At 38.2% G+C, this 19729-nt stretch overlaps 1 protein-coding gene across 1 annotated transcript in view; it reads right to left on the reverse strand.

Moving 5' to 3' along the window:
- IRAG1 (inositol 1,4,5-triphosphate receptor associated 1) overlaps positions 1-19729 on the reverse strand; it is a 1344613-nt gene that overhangs the window by 297653 nt on the left and 1027231 nt on the right. Inside the window, exon 13 of the mRNA XM_044059494.1 lies at positions 1673-1751. Within this exon, the coding sequence (XP_043915429.1) occupies positions 1673-1751 (79 nt within the window). The remainder of the gene's footprint in view (positions 1-1672; positions 1752-19729) is intronic.

A 19729-nucleotide genomic window follows, 5' to 3' on the forward strand; every position in this document is an offset into this window, starting at 1 on the left:
CTTTTTCACTACTTGTGACAATCCTCTCTTGGCTCCTTCCTTGTGCACAGACCCCGAAGATCTATGGTACACTGTTCTGGGGGTGCCGACATAGTTCTCAGGGGATTGCACTTTTCAAAAAAAGGATAGCATGCTTTCATTGAGGACACTGCTCATTGGTTTACACATCCACTACTAATCTGATGCCATTGGGCCTGGTTGTGATGATGTCACACTGAATGACTATTTTTGACGTGGTTTCCCTAGGGAGAATGATGCTGCACTTTTGATGCCATGAGAAAGATAAGCAATTTTTAGTGTCTTTCTGGATTAAGGCATTAAACATTATTGTGTATATGGCTGTATCAACATAATATCATTCATCAACAGACTGCCATGCTGACAGAAATGATTTCAGAAAAGGACAGCAGGAAAGTCCTGAATGTGGTGGACTAGTACTTTAGATATTTCTGTTAATTACAAATTGTATTATGAATGGTATTACGATGCAGTTTAGTTTCCTTTAAATATGCTGTCCTGTGTCTTATCGGCAGGAGGTAGGTGTGGCTTTGGGAAAAACCTTATCTTGTTATCTGCATAATGTCATTTCCTTTCTCAGGAGTGTATATCTCTTTCATTTTTGTGAAGGAAGCCAAAAATCTGGACATCTAATTAGCATGAAAGTTGAATATCAAACAGCACACAGCTCTTCCTTTTTCCAGAAGGAATGCAGAATACCATTCAGAAACATATTAGGAAAACAGAGAGTGAGAAAAATTATGGAAAAACATAAGCACATTAACAAAGACAACATGTAAAATCTGTGTTCTTTAATGATCTGCAATGGAAAAATTTGATCATGCAAGGGCATTTATTTTTCTTCAAAAAAGGGAGATAAGTTCTGTGTCAACTTTCTTTAAATTATTGTTGCCACTAGTATGTTGGTCATGTAGTGTGATTTTCTGTGTACTAAACAGTTTCAGGGAACATAAGTAATAAGGAGGATTCAGAAAATTGTGTGAAGAGGTAAGTCAAGCCTGAAAATAGGGACATACCTCAAAAATATGGACATCCTGTGCAAGGATTAGAAATAGGAACACTCGTTCAAAATAGGGACATTTGAAGGGTCTGCACTTGTTACTTTGCTGTTCACTGTTATGAATGTTTTAATTATGGGTGACCCGCCTCTAAGGGAACTAAATCACTGGGACTTAGCCACTAGACAACAAAATGACATAATAAATAATTTGTTACACTAAGTCATTTTGTCATCAAGTAATTCCGTATATAATCATTATTGAAAATCTGAATATTTTCCATTCTACTCACAATTGTCTTAAAATGAAAACGTAAATTAAAAGAATATATTCTTCAGCAATACTGCAAAAACCATATAGGAAAAAGATACTGAAATGTACTAACAGATTTGACAATAACAACAACACACACCAGCACATTGTTGTGTATAATTGCTTGCATTTGTATTCAAACCAGTGAAAAACAATATATATATATATATATATATATATATATATATATATATATATATATTTATTTATATATATATATATAGAGAGAGAGAGAGAAAGAGAGAGAGAGAGATTTTGTATTGAAACATTAATTGTTTAAGAAACATCTTTGTCATGTTAGATACCTCATGCAAGGGCGTAATATGATTTAAAGTTCATGTTACCCTTTTCATTTTCAGCTGATTCATTAAGTTCTGGTAATTTCATTCCCAACAGATTTTGAGTACGCATTTGCTTATGCTCCTGTTAAAAACAAGCAAATAAAATAGATTTATTCAACTAGAACAAGTCAAATTGTATTTCTGGTGTTATAATTCATACAGAAATATTTTCAGAATATGCAAACTAGTTATAATTAGGCAAAGAAAGCAAAAAAAAAACAAGTTTTAGAATTTTTGATCAGTAGTCTAATACATACAAGTAATACTGTATCTATTGAAAGTTTTAAATATAAACTCAAGTAATTCTGAAATGTATGCATGCAAAGTATTTTATGCTTAGTTTCAAAGTAACCTAGATGGTTGGGTATTATTTGGTCTTAAAGACAGTTATATGTATATGAATTAAAATACCGAAAATGATCTCCACCATGCTTTACCTGTTTGTGTCATAAGGACTGATTTGTAAATGAACTCTATCAAAGCAGCATATTTTGCCTTATTGCAAGAAAGGCAGCTTATCTCTCACCTACAGAGCTGGATGTATAGCACTGAAAGGTGAAGGATCAATTACAATCAAGGTGGTCTTCATTTACTTGGTGGTCTAGGTGCTGGAGAAACAAGCTGAGAAGGGAGAGAAATGATGAAGTCTTGTTTTGTGCTTCTTTGGGGGCAAGGAGTGGGAATGAGGTATGTGTCTTGCGGACATAAGCCCTTTGTTGTAGCTTTGGTGGAGACCAGATATCTACTGGCATGTGACAGCATACAAGAGAGGCAGGACAATTTACTTTACCCATTGCAAGTTTTCTCCTTGGATGCTTGCAGAGGCGTACATACAGGAACACATTTAGGGCTGAAGTATCCACTCTCCCTTCATTAGCTCTCTGTATGACAGCCATGTCCTGCTCAAGCTCTCATGGTATGGTGGGAAACAAACTGCATTTGTGACAATTGCTTTAATGGCCAGCAGGCACACAGAGCTGGTAAAGTACACCATACATATACATACATTTGTAGGACTTCTGCCTACACTTTATTGTCTCTTAACTTATAAATCATATGATCTCCTTGTATCTACTACCAGGTTAGCCTACTAGGCAATCAGTATCCTATCATTCTTAAAAACACTGTCTAGAATTTTCCATCTGAGTAAAAAATGTAATAATTTGTTTGTGTATCTGTTTTTGTGTTTGTTTACATCTGTGTAAAAATCCTTTTATTTGTGTTTTATTTTGTGTTTTAAACTGTAAAAATGTAAGTTTGTTGAATACTTTTTGGAGCTTTTCTCCCCGGATCTCTGCTGAAAATGGGCATGTATCCAGTCGGACTATCCCGGTACACAACTGTAAAATAAATAAATAAATACATTTTATAATTTATCCCCTAAAATAGTTATGTAGTCCACATCCTAAAAAACTTGATGGTAGTGCAAGTCAGGAAAAGATGTTTGCTGACCTGCAGTATCACTCAAATTCCCAACAGATTTTGAGGGATATGATTTTTAAAGAATAATTATGTTTCACAATTTCAAAGAATTAATTTTGGATGGGAAAATAAATCTGCCATAATCAGACAAGAATGTCTTTAAGGAACGAAATGTTAGCTAAGGGAGCAGGCACTATGTGGTTATTTGCTTGTAAAGCCCTTCACTCCACCTTAGTAATGCATGCTAATCTTATCCCTAAAATTGCCCTTGTCCCTAACCCTAACAAGCACCTTACCTTTTCATAACACTACCACTACACAAGATGGCATGGACACATGTACATGCACACACACACACACACACACACACACACACACACACACACACACACACACACACACACACACACACACACACACACACACATTAAATCTATCCACTTACCTAACAGTAAAGTACTCATGCTCAGATATGCACTAAATCTATTCCCTTATTTAATTCTTACCCTAACCTTAAACACACACATGCTTACACAAACTCCAAACCAACCACTTATCTTTGTCACCCAATCAGAAGTTACCCAAAGAAGTATTTGCACAATTGGCCCTTCTTTCAACAAGTTTAACAGTTAAACTGCATCACAAAAATGCATTTTGACGAAGTGAACTGCAACTATACACGTGTGTGTGTGTGTGTGTGTGTGTGTGTGTGTGTGTGTGTGTGTGTGTGTGTGTGTGTGTCTATGTCTATAGTGCCCCCTACTGATCACTGGTGGGTATGTTTAGCTGCAGTGTAGAGGCAGTATGGAAGGAGGGTCCCATACAACTGTTGGGAATGGTGAAGGTAATGTAATTTCTTATAAAAGGAAGGACTAAAGATAGAGAAGGGAGCTATTGTTGGAGAGAGAGAGAGAGAGATAGAGAGAGAAATGGAGAGAGAGAGAGAGAGAGAGAGAGAGAGAGAGAGAGAGAGAGAGAGAAGACTGGCAGCACCCAGTTCTGTGTGAATTAGAGGAGCCTGCATTCTCATTCAGAGTCAGGTGCTTACCCAATGCCCAGGGCAGCTGAATTCCTAGAGAAGCTGAGTGGGGCAAAGTATTCATCTACTGTTGACTTTACCAAGGATTACTGCTGGGGACTCCTGACACCTACATCCAGGGGAAAGGTCAGCATTTGTGAACTCATCTGCAGTATATGAATTTACAAAAAATACCTTTTAATATGAAAGATGCCCCCAGCAACCTTCCAGAGGCTGGTAGATCAGATCTTAGCAGGCACAGGATATTACATCCTTGCTTATTCAGGATGGCATTGTTGTGTAGAGCACGTTCTGGGCAGAACATATGCAGCATATCAGGGAAGTGTTGGGAAGATTGCAAAAGACAGGGCAGACTATCAAGGCTAACAGGTGTCAGGTAGATATAGTAGAGGTATTGTAACTGTGTCATAGAGTCAGCAGTGTAACGATAAGGCTATAACCTGCCAAGGTTGAGGCTATGCAGGCATTTCCTACTCCCCTACTAAATAGAAACAGGTACAGGCATTCCCAGGGACAGTATGGCACAATAGGAAATTTGTACCCCAGTATGGTATACTAGTTACTCCCACTACACACTTTACAAGGAAAAATAAAACAGATAAAGTTGTGTGGACACCAGCCTAACAGCAGGATTTTCAAATTCTCAAGAAGAATCGCAGTTGACTCCCTGTATTAAAATGTCCTGATTGTAGTCAAGAATTCATTGTACAGGTGGACCAGGTTTTCTCAGAGGAAAGGCATACCTGTTGTGTATTTTATCCACAAACATCAACCCAGAAAGGGCTCTTATGTCGGCCTAGAGGAAAAACATCTGATCACAATTTGAGCACGGAATAACCTACAACCTTACATACCTAGAAAGTTCAGTGATGGTACAGACCTTAACCTTTTAAAATTACTTTATATAGCAAGTAGACACATTGAGAAGCTTCTTAGATGAAGTTTAGTTTTGCAGTCCAAACGCAGGACCATCCAGCACTGCTGCAGTAGTGCCAATAGTAATGCAGATGGGCTATCTAGAAAGGGTATAGAAGGTGTACCTAAATACTGCACCATTGTTTCAAACTTCATTTCTTAAGGAATGCCTCCAGAAGAATCAGTTGATATTCTTAAGGGGGGAATGTGAAGCCAGAGGTAATGTCAAGTTAAAGGAATACCTTATGAAATGTGCTGATGCCAGGCTGAATGAATCAGAGTGTATTCTTTTTTTCTGTGGTGTTTTTTTTCTGTTCCTATGATATGTATCTGCTGTGCATGTCCTCATGATAAAAAGGAGACATTTTTGTTTGTCTACATGAAAAAAATAAGAGCAGTGGAATTTAATGACTATAGGAACATTTTAAGACCCAACTGGGGTTTAACTCAAGAAGAGTGGGATTGATGGTTGGCATAATGTTTAATGTGTTTACCTCACAGACACAAGGTACAGAGTTTGATACTCACCTTGGGAAGCAGAGCTATGTTCAAAAAGCCCCCTGGGGGTCATTAACATAGTAATTACCTGCAAACGTAAGAAACAAATGTGGGAGTGTTTTGACAAACTATGGTGTTTGGTGAAGCTGATGTGTGTCCTGTTTCCATAGGTTCATAGGTTTATACTAGGCTATCTGCCCTGGGGCATTTATAAGCCTAGCCCGATTGTGTTTGGCTTATGCCACCCCTTGATTTGAGTATACTGTGCCCTTTTTAAAGTTTAGTTTACTGTGCCTCTGTCTAATAGTGACAAGGAAGTAATCCCCGGGACAAACCTACGATCCCCCATCCACTCATCAATATTCTTCTTGAAGAGAGTCAGTGAGGTGCTCTGCCTAACATGAACTGGAATTCTATTCCAGAGTGAAGGGAGCCTCTGGGTTATGAATCTGTCCCTCCAGCATGTTCTATTTATTTCTGTGCTGAGATTCAAGTCCCTCGAGCACGTGGCTCTAAGGGATTTAGATTTACTGAGGTGGAGCATGTCCATTAATTCTGGGTTGGACATAGCTTTATATGTCAGGCATAGATCGCCTCGAAGTAGGCGGTATGCAACTGAGTAGAGCTGGAGTTTTTTTAACCAAGCAGCATATGGCATCTGTTTGAGTTCCTTGATCCTCCTGGTGAGGTACTTTTGGGGTATTTCTAATTGCTGCAGGTGTCGGGTAAGGTAAATCCCAAAGGGGGCATTGTATTCTATGATGGGCCTGATGAGGGATGAATAAAGGGGCACGATTACCTCTCTTGATCTAGATGTGAATCCTTTCATGATGAGGTGGGCTATGTAGAAGGTCTTTCTAACCACTTTGGCAATGTGGTTGTCAAAGGAGAGAGTACTATCAACTTGGGTCCCCAGACCCCTAATTACTTTCTCTGTACTTAATGGGTTACCACCTATGTGGTAATTTGTGGGTACATTGTTTTTGCCAAAGGGTATGACTATACACTTTTCGGCATTTAGCTTTAGACCATGGCTCTGGCACCAGTTATCCATCTCTGCGAGACCTTTTTGAAGGATGTTTGTGTCAGCTGGAGAGTCGATTATGGCACCCAGTTTGCAGTCATCTGCGAACTTGGTGAGCCATAGTCCTCCCACATTGGCCTATACCTCAGAAAAGTAAATACCGAACAAGAGTGGTCCCAGGACAGAACCTTGTGGGACGCCACTTGTGACCGGTTTCGAGTCTGACATGGCTCCAGCAACTCTGACTCTGTGGGTTCTGTCTTTGAGCCAGCTTGTGACCCATCTTGTGACATAGGGGTTTATATTTAGGCTGGATAGCTTATCTATGATGCCCGAGTGGGGTATTGTGTCAAATGCCTTTGTGAGGTCGAGATAGATTGTGTGGACTACCTTCCCTTCATCTATGGCCTTGGTGACTGTTTCGAAGAAGTCGACCAGGTTCAAAAGGCAGGATCTGCCCTTGACAAAGCCAAATTGGGTAGGATCTAGTGTCTGTAGGTCCCCAATGTCTTTGTTTAAGAGTTCTATGATGATCCTCTCCATAGCCTTGCAGACTAGGTTAGTCAGGCTTATGGGGCGATAGTTTCCGGGGTCCGCAGAGGTGCCACCTTTGTGGAGTGGGACCACTGTTGCTATACGCCATTCTTTGGGCACATATCCTGTAGTGAGGCTGAGATTGTACAGCAGTTTTACTTGAGGGATTAGTTCTTCTTGGAGTCCATGTAGGACGCAACCCAGGACGCCATCTGGTCCCATGGAAGCAGTGTTTTTTGCTTTGGAGAGGGCGGCCTTCACCTGAGCATCGGAGATGTTTGGGAGGCTGCACTCTGCCGGGATAGATACTTGCTCTTTTGGGGGGGGGGGGCAGTTTGCACTGAACCTGTCTGCCAGGATATTGGCGATGTCTGTGGGTTCAGTGCATTTTTTGTCATTTAGAATCAACTCAGAACAAGTCTGGGAGTTGCATCCCAGGTTCCTAACATAACTGAAAAAAGCCTTATGATTGTCTTTAGTGCAATTTTTTTCTCAAAGCTGGCCTTGGAGGATTTTATGAGGGATCGTAATTTTTTGCTAGTACTGATCAGAGATGCCTTCCCTTTTAGGGATTTTGCTCTATCATGTAGTAGCTTTCTCCTTCTGTTGTACAGTTTATTTATGGCTGGGGTCCACCAGACTGGACGCCTGCCTTTGGATGATTGGGTCTTGATTTTGTTTGGGATAGCGTGATCCATGCATTCCTGGAGATGTCCGTAGAATGCGTTTATATAGGATTCTGCAGTTTAGGACGTAGTTTCCACTGGCCTGAGGCCTTGAAGGATTCCACTTCGGTTTTGAGAAGTGTGAAGTTTGCTTTTGAGAAGATTTTCACTGTGGTTTTCTGGGCTGGGGGCGGGGTCGGGATGTGGATATCCAGTGAAATTAATTTATGGTCTGATCTTACCAATGAGGGATATACTTCTGGTATGGATCATAGAGTCCCCATGTTGGTAATTATCAGGTCTAGTATGTTTTCCCCTCTTGTGGGAGTGGTGACTAGTTGTTCCATAGCATTTGAGTTTATAAATTCCAGAAACCTTTGGGCTAAGGTGCTGGGGCTTGAGTAATGCTCCCAGTCTATGTTTGGGTAGTTGAAGTCGCCCGATATAATGATGTTCGGAGAGATCTTCATGTTCTCCAATGTTTTCAGGAAAGCCAAGTGGGATTCCTGACTTTGAGAAGGTGGTCTGTAGGATGCTATAAACTGAAAAGCAGTCTTGCCCACTGTCATTTGCACATGGATGGTCTCCAATACTTCGTGCAATGCCACTAACCTGGAGGTGTGGATATCCTTGATAAATATGGAAACTCCCCCTCCTTTTGTGGTTTGGTCTGGGTATTGGGGCTGAAAAGCATGATATGAGGTATAACATGGTAGTGCTGGGGTGCTCTCTGGAGCCTTGAACCAGGTTTCTGTCACTGCATAGATATCAATGTTCTCCATACTGAGGAGAGCTTTGAGTGCATGCATCTTGAGGTTAAGACTTCTGGCATTTAGCAGCATTACCCTTAGTTTCTTGTTCCTTATGCTGTCTATGGAGGTGGGTTTGACTTTTGAGCCTTGCCTAAAAAGGGCACTATGGGGGTGGCAAGAGCCTTTGCCAATATCCGAAAGCCCAGGGGTGACAGGTGCAAGCCATCCCTAGTGAAGCAACGTGGCTTGTCGAGCATGTCATCCCAGGCTGACAGACACTGGATCCCCTTTGAATGACACCAAAATTTTAGCCAATTGTTAAAATCGATCATTTTGTCTTTATACTGTGGCAACATTCTAGGTGAGGGTAAGATGCTGCTCAAGGTCAGGGTCATACCGGCCTGGGCTACATGATCAGAGAGCTCCTCTATGTCTCTTTTCATGTAGTCGAGGGAGGTACGTCTCAGGTCATTCACGCCAGCATGTATAATGACTGAGTCATATTTGTATTTGCTTTGGAGTGACCTGAGTGCTTGCATTATGTGGCAGATCCTAGCACCCGACAGGCAGCTCACTGTGACCTTCTCTTTATTCAGCCTGGTGAGCGGGACGTCAGTGTACCTGGCAATAGAGTCACCTATTACAAGAGTATCAGGTGTGTTATTCAGGCTTAAGGGCTGTGACTGCTTGGCACACTGAGTTTGTGTGCTATGTGTTGTACGTGTTTTGTTTTGGGGTAGTGTTTGCTTGGATGTCTGCTTTGGAGGTCTCTGCTGCTTAGGTAGATTTTTATTTAGAGCCTTCGAGTATGTTTTTGTGTTTTTATGTGTTTGGTTCGCTGTTGTGGTGGGACTATGTGATACTGGAATTGTGTTGTGTGAGGTTACCTTCTCCTCCTGACTGGTTACACCAGTTTTGAGATGAGAGAGCTCAGCCTCCAGTTTGGCTATATGGTTGCATCTCTCACATATATTTGAACCTGTTTGGAGGAGGAGAGGGTTGTCCGTGTACATGAGACAGTTGTAACATTGCCTCAAAATTCCCAGATTCACCAGCTGGACTGGAGAGGAAACCATTGACTGACCTTTGGACATGCTATCTTATCTTCTTATCTATCTTAGAATTATCTTAAAGCAACTGTTTTAGAGCAAGTTTGTTTACCTGAAAATTATAAGGTAGATGTTAAGTCTGTTTTAATAAAGAAAGAAGCAATGTATATTTTAAAATTTAAAACAATGCTTCCATATGGATTAAATGAAGAGTTTAATTGGAAAGCATTGCTTAATTGATTGCTGTTGCTGAATGGTTAATTGACAATTGTAATTGTGTATATATTTGGTTACATTTTTTACTTGCATTATACTCCTTGAAGGCTTTTAGCCGAGACGTCAGAGAGATAAAAAGTTTTTTATTAAATTCTTCAGTGGAAATTGTGGTGGTTGCTGCTTATTTCTTCGTGCTTCAGAGTGTTGTTACATCTATCTTCATGTCTACAGATCCACAACTCCACCTGCCTCGTATTTTCAGAGATACCATGGATGGAAGCCAATTATCTATGGACAGTTTTTTGGCAAATACAGCCGAAAGAGGTGAGTGACCAGTAGCTCAAAGAAATGTAGCTGATAACAGTACTGTATGGGAGAAATGGGATGAGGACCAAAAAAAACAGTCCTCAAACCCTTTTTCCTGCGTGGGCAGAAAAGTATCCTTGGCCGTTAATACAGAGCATAAAATATTGTTGGATGATCTTGAAAAAAAGATGTGGAAAGAAACGGCTACATACTACAATATTTGTGGTCTGCAGAAATATCTTGAAACGGAAATTACTCCGAGAGGTCTGAGGGTTTTTAAAGACCCTACTACACCGTTTGACTTAACTATAGATACAGACTGTGCGTTCCATAGAAGATGGGTGAATGCTGCCCATAAATGTGTAACCGAATGGTTACACATTTTAATTGAACGGGATCAACTTAAACAACAAGATTTGTGTTTGGAAATCAAAAGACTATGTGTTGACATAACAAATAGTGTACCGATATCAACGTTTGAAGAATTCTTAAAACAAACAAATTCCAAACTTAAAGAGTACGAGGTCTCTTTAATTGACAGGAAGAAGGGTAAGCTGATACGTGATTTGCGTGACTACGAGCACAACAGAGCCTTCCTGTCTAAGGCGCAACGTAACAAAAAACACAAGCAAGTTAGATTTTCTTCAAACTTGCCTGGTAATCAGCCCCAGTATTCTTCAGCCTCAGAAGGGGCTATACTGCTCAAGATGATAATTTTGATACAGAGTATCCAGTGCTTCCTTTGGCAGAACAAACCGAAAATTTCCATCAAACTTTTCGTGGAGATTCGAACACCAATTTCCGAAATGCTCGAGGACAGAAACGTACGCGGGAACAGTTTGTCCATACAGGGGGACAACGTTTTGAACAGAGAGGACAGAAACGTGGTAAACGTTAATTATCACTTTGACTTACACAATATTAACACTAAAGATTATGTGATTAATCTATCTAGTTATCATTTTGATGATGTAGAGCTATCTGTGTTAAATAAGGGATTAAAATTTGTCCCAACTGTTATTACTAGACTGCATGATATCAAAAAAGATGTGTTTATGTTTGGTAGAAAATTACACCTCAAGCATTTTTTTAAAAATAAGCAACTTTTTCAGTCTAGTTTTGATAATGAAATGAATAGCAGTTTGTCAGATAGCTTTCATTCTTGTATGTCAGATGATGTCATGAATGCTTATTACAACTTTGATACATCTAAAGTTCCTTCTTCTAGTAATTTTACCCCTAATATTCTCAATGCAGATGTATGTAACTGTGTAAATTTGATTAATCATTTCACTGAAATTGCATATAAAGATTTTATGAGAGATAAATCTAATATTAATTATAATATGAAGTATAAAGAATGGAAGGCCCTAATGTTACTTGCTGACTTAAAAAATGTTGTATTTAAACCATCTGACAAAGGGAATAAATTAGTGGTGATGGAAGCTACTAAATATTTTGATATGTGTATGGTACACCTTAGGGATACTAATACATATAAAATTGTGGATTTAAATACATATTTATCTTCCATTGATGAATATTTAATTCTTATTAATAAAGGTGTTAGATTGGGCTATTTTTTACAGCATGAGATTAAACAAAAGTTTAAGGTGGAAGGATGCAAAATGGCTTTATTTTATTGCCTTCCAAAAATACATAAAAATCTGTTAAATCCTCCAGGTAGGCCCATAGTCTCAGGTTGCCACTATTTTTTGCATAACTTATGTATTTTTTTGCATCATTTTCTTTTACCTTATGTTATGAAATTACCGTCGCATATTACAGATGTGTTTGATTTTCTAGAAAGAGTTAAGAAAATAAACTTTAAACAGAATATGCGATGGGTTACAATAGATGTTAAGAGCCTATATACTAACATCCAACATCATTTTGGCATAGAGGCTATTAGATTTTTCTTGGGGGATTCACCAGCTACGGAGTATATTGTGGAATTGGTCTATTTTTCATTAACACATAATTTTTTTGAATTTAATGAGAATATTTATCAGCAGTTGCAAGGCACTGCCATGGGGGCTGCCTTTGCCCCCATGTATGCCAATCTTGCTATGGGGTTATTTGAGTTAGAAATTATATATAAACATAACTTTTTTAATACACATGTAATTCAGTACTACAGATACGTAGATGATCTGATATTTTTGGTAGATGGTAGTGAAGCTGATATTAAAGATTTTTATAGTGATTTGAACAACAATAGATGGAAGCTACAGTTTGACGACTTAAAAATTGGGACCCAGGTTCCTTTTTTAGACGTAATTCTTGATATTTCGGATGGTAAAAGTCTAACTACGCGTTTAAATAGAAAATTTGATGGGGGGTTTCAATATGTATATGGCACTAGTGGCCATCCCCCACATACTTTAAATGCTCTCCCTTATAGTGAGATGTTAAGAATACATAGACTTTGTAATAAATCTGAAGTTTTTAATAAGGAGATAGAATCTATGATACAATCTTTTGAAGGTAGAGGCTATAATAAAGAGATTTTGGAACAGAGTTTTAGAAGACTGTCCTGTGGTCATAAGAACAGGGGTCCTATATACTCTGTTTTACATAGCTCCGATGTCAGTTTGAATAATAAATCATGTGACATTAAGGAGACTATATATTTTGTAACCACTTTTGGATTATTTACGGATGTGTTTGTTAAAATTGTTAGGCAATTTTGGAATTACTTATGCTCCTTAAGTAATGTACAACACTGGTTGAAGCTTAATTTGCAATTTTCATATCGTAGGGGCAAAAACATTAAAGATTTTTTAGTTAAGAGTAAATTTAAGTTACCCCCTCTTGTGTTGTACAAAGATGCCACTAGAATAGGGACTTTTAGTTGTGGGAAATGCAAGGCCTGTAAATTTATTGTACCTTTTTTTGATTTAATTAATAATATAAAATTTACTATAAAAAATGTTTTTAATTGTAATACAATAGGTGTCATTTATTGTTTACAATGTCCATGTAAAAAGTTTTATATTGGGGAGACGAAAAGGGCATTTAAGTTAAGACTTCTTGAACATGTTAGAGATATAAATAATTGTAATGAAGACAGTCCTGTAGCTCTACATTTTGCACAGTTTCATGGGGGTACAAGTAATTATCTTAAAGCAACTGTTTTAGAGCAAGTTTGTTTACCTGAAAATTATAAGGTAGATGTTAAGTCTGTTTTAATAAAGAAAGAAGCAATGTATATTTTAAAATTTAAAACAATGTTTCCATATGGATTAAATGAAGAGTTTAATTGGAAAGCATTGCTTAATTGATTGCTGTTGCTGAATGGTTAATTGACAATTGTAATTGTGTATATATTTGGTTACATTTTTTACTTGCATTATACTCCTTGAAGGCTTTTAGCCGAGACGTCAGAGAGATAAAAAGTTTTTTATTAAATTCTTCAGTGGAAATTGTGGTGGTTGCTGCTTAGCTCCTCTATGTCTCTTTTCATGTAGTCGAGGGAGGTACGTCTCAGGTCATTCACGCCAGCATGTATAATGACTGAGTCATATTTGTATTTGCTTTGGAGTGACCTGAGTGCTTGCATTATGTGGCAGATCCTAGCACCCGACAGGCAGCTCACTGTGACCTTCTCTTTATTCAGCCTGGTGAGCGGGACGTCAGTGTACCTGGCAATAGAGTCACCTATTACAAGAGTATCAGGTGTGTTATTCAGGCTTAAGGGCTGTGACTGCTTGGCACACTGAGTTTGTGTGCTATGTGTTGTACGTGTTTTGTTTTGGGGTAGTGTTTGCTTGGATGTCTGCTTTGGAGGTCTCTGCTGCTTAGGTAGATTTTTATTTAGAGCCTTTGAGTATGTTTTTGTGTTTTTATGTGTTTGGTTCGCTGTTGTGGGACACTGTGATACTGGAATTGTGTTGTGTGAGGTTACCTTCTCCTCCTGACTGGTTACACCAGTTTTGAGATGAGAGAGCTCAGCCTCCAGTTTGGCTATATGGTTGCATCTCTCACATATATTTGAACCTGTTTGGAGGAGGAGAGGGTTGTCCGTGTACATGAGACAGTTGTAACATTGCCTCAAAATTCCCAGATTCACCAGCTGGACTGGAGAGGAAACCATTGACTGACCTTTGGACATGCTAGAGTAATATAGGGAACTGAATTAAAACAGACCAGTAGGGGACAAGGTAATCGTAGAAAGTATAAGAGTAAGTAGTGCTTATGGTTTATTAGTGCTAACTTGTAAGTTTACTTATTTGGACCAGTGAGGGGCCTTAGAATGAGAATATGGTGTTTAATTTGAGAGATAGAGCAGTTCTAAGGGAAAAAGTGAAGAGCAGACTTTGTGGAGCCAGGAATACTATAAACCCAATTAGGCGGCGCTGCCCAATGTTGCACTATGCTCAAAAACACGCAAAACCGCGCAAAAGAGGGTTTTAAGAGAGGGAGATCAAGGAGTTTGGAATTGACCCAAAATGACCAATAAAACTACAGTTTCAAGGCAGTAACCACTCCCACAGAGGCAGGAAGGCTGCTCAATGTTTATCACTGCCACTGATGAACACAGAGACTTCCCTTTAGCCCAGGCAAACAATGGCCTCCAAGAAACTTACAAACAGTTCAGAACAGCAAATCTGTAACTGAACTTTTTTAAATCTTAGAAAAGTGGTGAGAACGCAAGATTTTTTGTGTTTTTGTTTTTTTTTTTTTTAAGGAAAGCAGAGGTTCACAAGTATCAACAAGTTAGAACAGTGCAGTAAATGACCCCACACTTGAATGCTAGGCCAGAGACATATAAAATGCAAGTTTTAAGAAAAAAAAAAAAGATTTTAAAAATAAGTGCAGGCAGGAAATTCAGTAATCAGCTCTAGGTTGTGTTCTAAATAAAGTTACCAACACAGAAATCAAGTTTAACAACCCAGAAAATGCTCAAAAGTAGGTGGCAATGCAGAAAAACTTAACAAATAATCTGAAGCAAAATACTTAAAATCTCAAAAGTGGCTCCTTTCTTCTTTCAGCATTTTCTCCTCTTGGTGGGTGCTTCACCAACAGCCAACAAGTCCAAAAAGATGCCAAAACCACGAGGCAATCAGGTTTTAAGAGAGGGAGATCAAGGAGTTTGGAATTGACCCAAAATGGCTAATAAAACTACAGTTTCAAGGCAGTAACCACTCCCACAGGGGAAGGCAGGCTGCTCAATGTTTATCACTGCCACTGATGAACACAGAGACTTCCCTTTAGCCCAAGCAAACAACGGCCTCCAAGAAACTTACAAACAGTTCAGAACAGCAAATCTGTAACTGAACTTTTTTAAATCTCAGAAAAGTGGGAAAAAAGAAAGATTGTTTTTGTTTTTTTAAGGAAAGCAGAGGTTCACAAGTATCAACAAGTTAGAACAGTGCAGTAAATGACCCCACACTTGAGTGCTAGGCCAGAGACAGATAAAATGCAAGTTTTAAGAAAAAAGCGATTTTAAAAATAAGTGCAGGCAGGAAATTTAGTAATCAGCTCTAGGTTGTGTTCTAAATACAGTTACCAACACAGAAATCAGGTTTAACAAGCCAGAAAATGCTCAAAAGTAGGCGGCAATACAGAAAAACATAACAAATAATCTGAAGCAAAATACTTAAAATCTCAAAAGTGGCTCCTTTCTTCTCTCAGCGCTTTCTCCTCTTGGTGGGTGCTTCACCAACAGCCAAGTCCGAAAAGATGCCAAAACCACGAGGCAATCAGGTTTTAAGAGACGGAGATCAAGGAGTTTGGAATTGACCCAAAATGGCCAATAAAACTACAGTTTCAAGGCAGTAACCACTCCCACAGGGGCAGGCAGGCTGCTCAATGTTTATCACTGCCACTGATGAACACAGAGACTTCCCTTTAGCCCAAGCAAACAATGGCCTCCAAGAAACTTACAAACAGTTCAGAACAGCAAATCTGTAACTGAACTTTTTTAAATCTCAGAAAAGTGGGAAAAAAGCAAGATAGCAATGAGGATTTCAGGGACACTGGAACTGGCAAAGGATTTACACTGTACAACTTGCATGACCTAGCAGTTAAAATTTGTAGTTTCTTTAGTTGATAATGCTTGCCTAAGAATCATTATGTCTATGGGAACTAGCTATTTATTTAGAAGAACAGTCTTTCTTATAGCAAGCTAGTCAGGAATGTTATATGAATTGGGATAGTTTTTTTCTTTATGCATTTACTGTTTACAGCATTTTCTTTTAATTTTCCATGTGTGTGAATGTATACATAATATACTCTATATTTGCACTATCTTCTTTAATATTTAAATAAAATTCACATACCTGCCTTTAAGTTCTTATGGCTAGTATTTATTTATTTGTTACAAGATTATTTCTACAATGTTGTTCAGTTGAGAACAGGGTAACCATTATTTTCTATGTGGGACAGCAAACTGTTGGAAGCATGCATCTGAGACTGCTTTGATGGACTACCAGTGAAAGAGATATTAATTAATGATACAAGATAAGACAGGTAACTGGAAGTTTCTGACTTTTTTATAGACTGGTTGCAGTGCTACCATACCAAGAAGAAGGCTTTGGAGAACTGGAAAATTCTGCCAGACTTCTCTAGGATATGTGTGTGTGAATGTATGTGTGAAAATACCAGTGAAAGAGATATTAATTAATGATACAAGATAAGACAGGTAACTGGAAGTTTCTGGCTTTTTTATAGTATTCACACACATGGAAAATTAAAAGAAAATGCTGTAAACAGTAAATGCATAAAGAAAAAACTATCCCCATTCATATAACTTTAGTGTGAAAGGATGTTACCCTGGATAAAGAGAGAGCTGGAAGACATTGTTTAACAGAGATATTGGTAAGGTTGTTTGAGGCTGTCTAAGTGAACAGAGGGCAGTTCAGTTTGGCCATGGAGGATAGAAGCTCATATACAGGACAGCAGTGCATATTCCCTTTATGCTCTTGGAGCTAGGCTGCATTTTGTGGATTAATCATTGAAACAAACATGTGATGACTTCATTTTTATCACTTCATCATTTGTGGAGGCAGTATGGTCATCTAACAAGATAAAACAGAATCACAAATATATGCTACTTGCAGTAATAAAGGTAAAATACTACTTTAAAATGTTCCAGTAGAAAAGAACAAAATTAATAGAGTGGAATGCAGTCATATTGTTAACATTAAAGTTCACTGTTTAACAAAGATTCTACTTCCACTTCTTTTCTCATACCTCTGAGATCTAAATAGGAAAACTATTTTTAAACATCTTCATGAGAAAAAAGGATGTTATAGAGTAACCCATGCACAAGGCTGGGATCTAGCACAAAGTGATTATGCAGCTGCCTGGATCCTGGTGCTGGCTGGGGAAAGGTCATTTCCTTCTGGACTCTTTATTACATTTCTGAAATAATTTCTTACTCAATTGCTGTACATGCAGTCACTTGCATTGGCTAATACTTTGAGCTAATGAGACTGGATATAGGATGCACAGCAAATAAGAGACGTCCAGGAACTGCTGTGAGTTTTTGAAATCTCACAGCACTAAAAGTAAGGCATCAGGACTGAGCACTGTCTCAACTTTTTTTTCTTTTCTTTGGTAAGTAACCGAGGATTACTGACAGTTATTTAACTATGAATACATTTGAAATGCACTGTTTGGTCTACAACAGTTTGTCTAGCACTTAGTGTAGATGAGTAAGGCTATAAGCTATTACAGAGCTGCATCCTGTATTACATGGCTTGAATTCCTCCACCTTTATTTATCTGCTGTGTGATTTTTACCAAGTTAAATCACCAGATAGTACTCTTGGGCTGTGTCCATTGGGTTGATGCAGGCCATTAACAAATGCATTATACATTTCTCTTTTGAATTCCTGCCCCTTCACTTAGACGCTAATTAGAACTTCACCATATGATACTTAAATGTGAACCCCAGAACATCTCTTGTGATTTAATGGATTGTCAGATGAATTTTCACTAAATGTGAGTTTCAAGGGAAGATAAGTTTACTGTTGTTCATACCAAGTCTGTTTTCAGTGTAAGAGCTTTTTGTTTTATTTAGAAAATGTCTGTCAGTATTTTTCTTTAAAATTTGAAATTAAAGTTTTAACTTAAATCCAAATCTCTGTGATTACTATAAAGATAAAGAATAAAACAGTATGTACACTGACAGGTTTGAACAGTGTTTATGGTAATTGAGGAGAAACAGTCAAGTAACAAGTTATTGGCATGACTGGTAGGGGCCTGATTCATTACCCTGCTTAGTGTCCCATTTGTCCATGATCTGGCTCTGTTGACTCTAGAAGTGTTTGCTCCAATAATACAGCATAATTAGCCATGCAGGTAGAGCAAATATGCACTGACTGATGTCAGAGGGGGATAGCTATTCTTGTTGAAAGAGCAGACTAGTCTAAACACGTTGCATTTGAGTAATATATTTAAGTATATTCTTTACAGCTTTCAGCAGCTGCAAAAGGGTTGACATGTGTCTTGTCATATAGTCCGCATTACTTGGAGTGGTGATCAGAGCTGTCTGAACTTCAACATCCATTATAAACTCTTTGTTCCATATTACTGTGATACAGTCTTCTCTACAAGGTCAAATTGTTAAGGATTTCTGCATTTAGTTTAAAATTGTCACTCTGGCAGTTAGCACAGACGACTAAACCTCTGATTTGTTAATGGGTTGCTAACTGTGGCAAGGGTACAGGGTTTGAATTTTTCCATCTTCATTTGCCTACTGAGTGACTTGAGAAGTCTCTTACCCAGACAGTGCTTGAGCAATTGGGAATTCAGGCTGAGGTCATTAAATATCTTCAGGGTTGCATTCCTAGTAACTATTAATCCATTGTCATCGTTTGTCAGCCATTCTCTAGTCCAGAGCTGATCTAGATCAGGAAATGTTATGGCAATATAACCACAATAGCAGCAAATGTTTAATGCAACATAATCAAATTATTCTTCAAGAGAACCAAGATCTGCATTTCTAGATAAAGCACTGAAATGCATAGTTATTTTCCAGCAGCAACCTCTGCATTAGTAATAGTTGTCTTTAATGCAGAATTATTCAGATGACATTTATTTCTACAGAGATTGTCTATATTGAATGCGTTATCAAGTGGTTAATAATCCTTATGCTCTCATAAATACATTTCTATTTAAACTGTGCTGTATATAGCTGGGACTTATCGTATGATACTAGCTATCTTTATACAATTGCATGTAGTTCATCTAAAGTTGCCAATAAAGTGCATATAATTTATTTTTCTTAACAGTAAGTGGTATATGCAGTCAAAAAGTATATATAATTGCTGGTGGAGGGGCCCTCTGTGGATAAAGTACCCTGTGCTCTTATCCTTTGGTTATTTTTAACAGTCCTTAATCTGACATTTCAGTACTAATGTGTATGTGTGAATTAAGTTGGAATATTTTGGCTACTATGCATTTCTTTGAAAATAATTTGAAATATGTGACTTTGGTCATTATTATAATTATTTTTGACATTGACATCTGAGAAGAATGCAGTCAAAAATGTAGCTATAATTGCCTAGGTATGGGATGTCTCTGGATAAAAAATGACTGACCCTGTGGAGCTGATAAAGTTAAAAAGTCATTAGTCTGTCTTTACAGGACTAGTCCAAATTTGTGTAAAGCAAATGTCCATTTTTTATCAC

This window comes from Protopterus annectens, chromosome 17.part0 (genome assembly GCF_019279795.1).
Source record: "Protopterus annectens isolate FY-2018-M chromosome 17.part0, PAN1.0, whole genome shotgun sequence".
NCBI classification, from domain to species: domain Eukaryota; kingdom Metazoa; phylum Chordata; order Ceratodontiformes; family Protopteridae; genus Protopterus; species Protopterus annectens.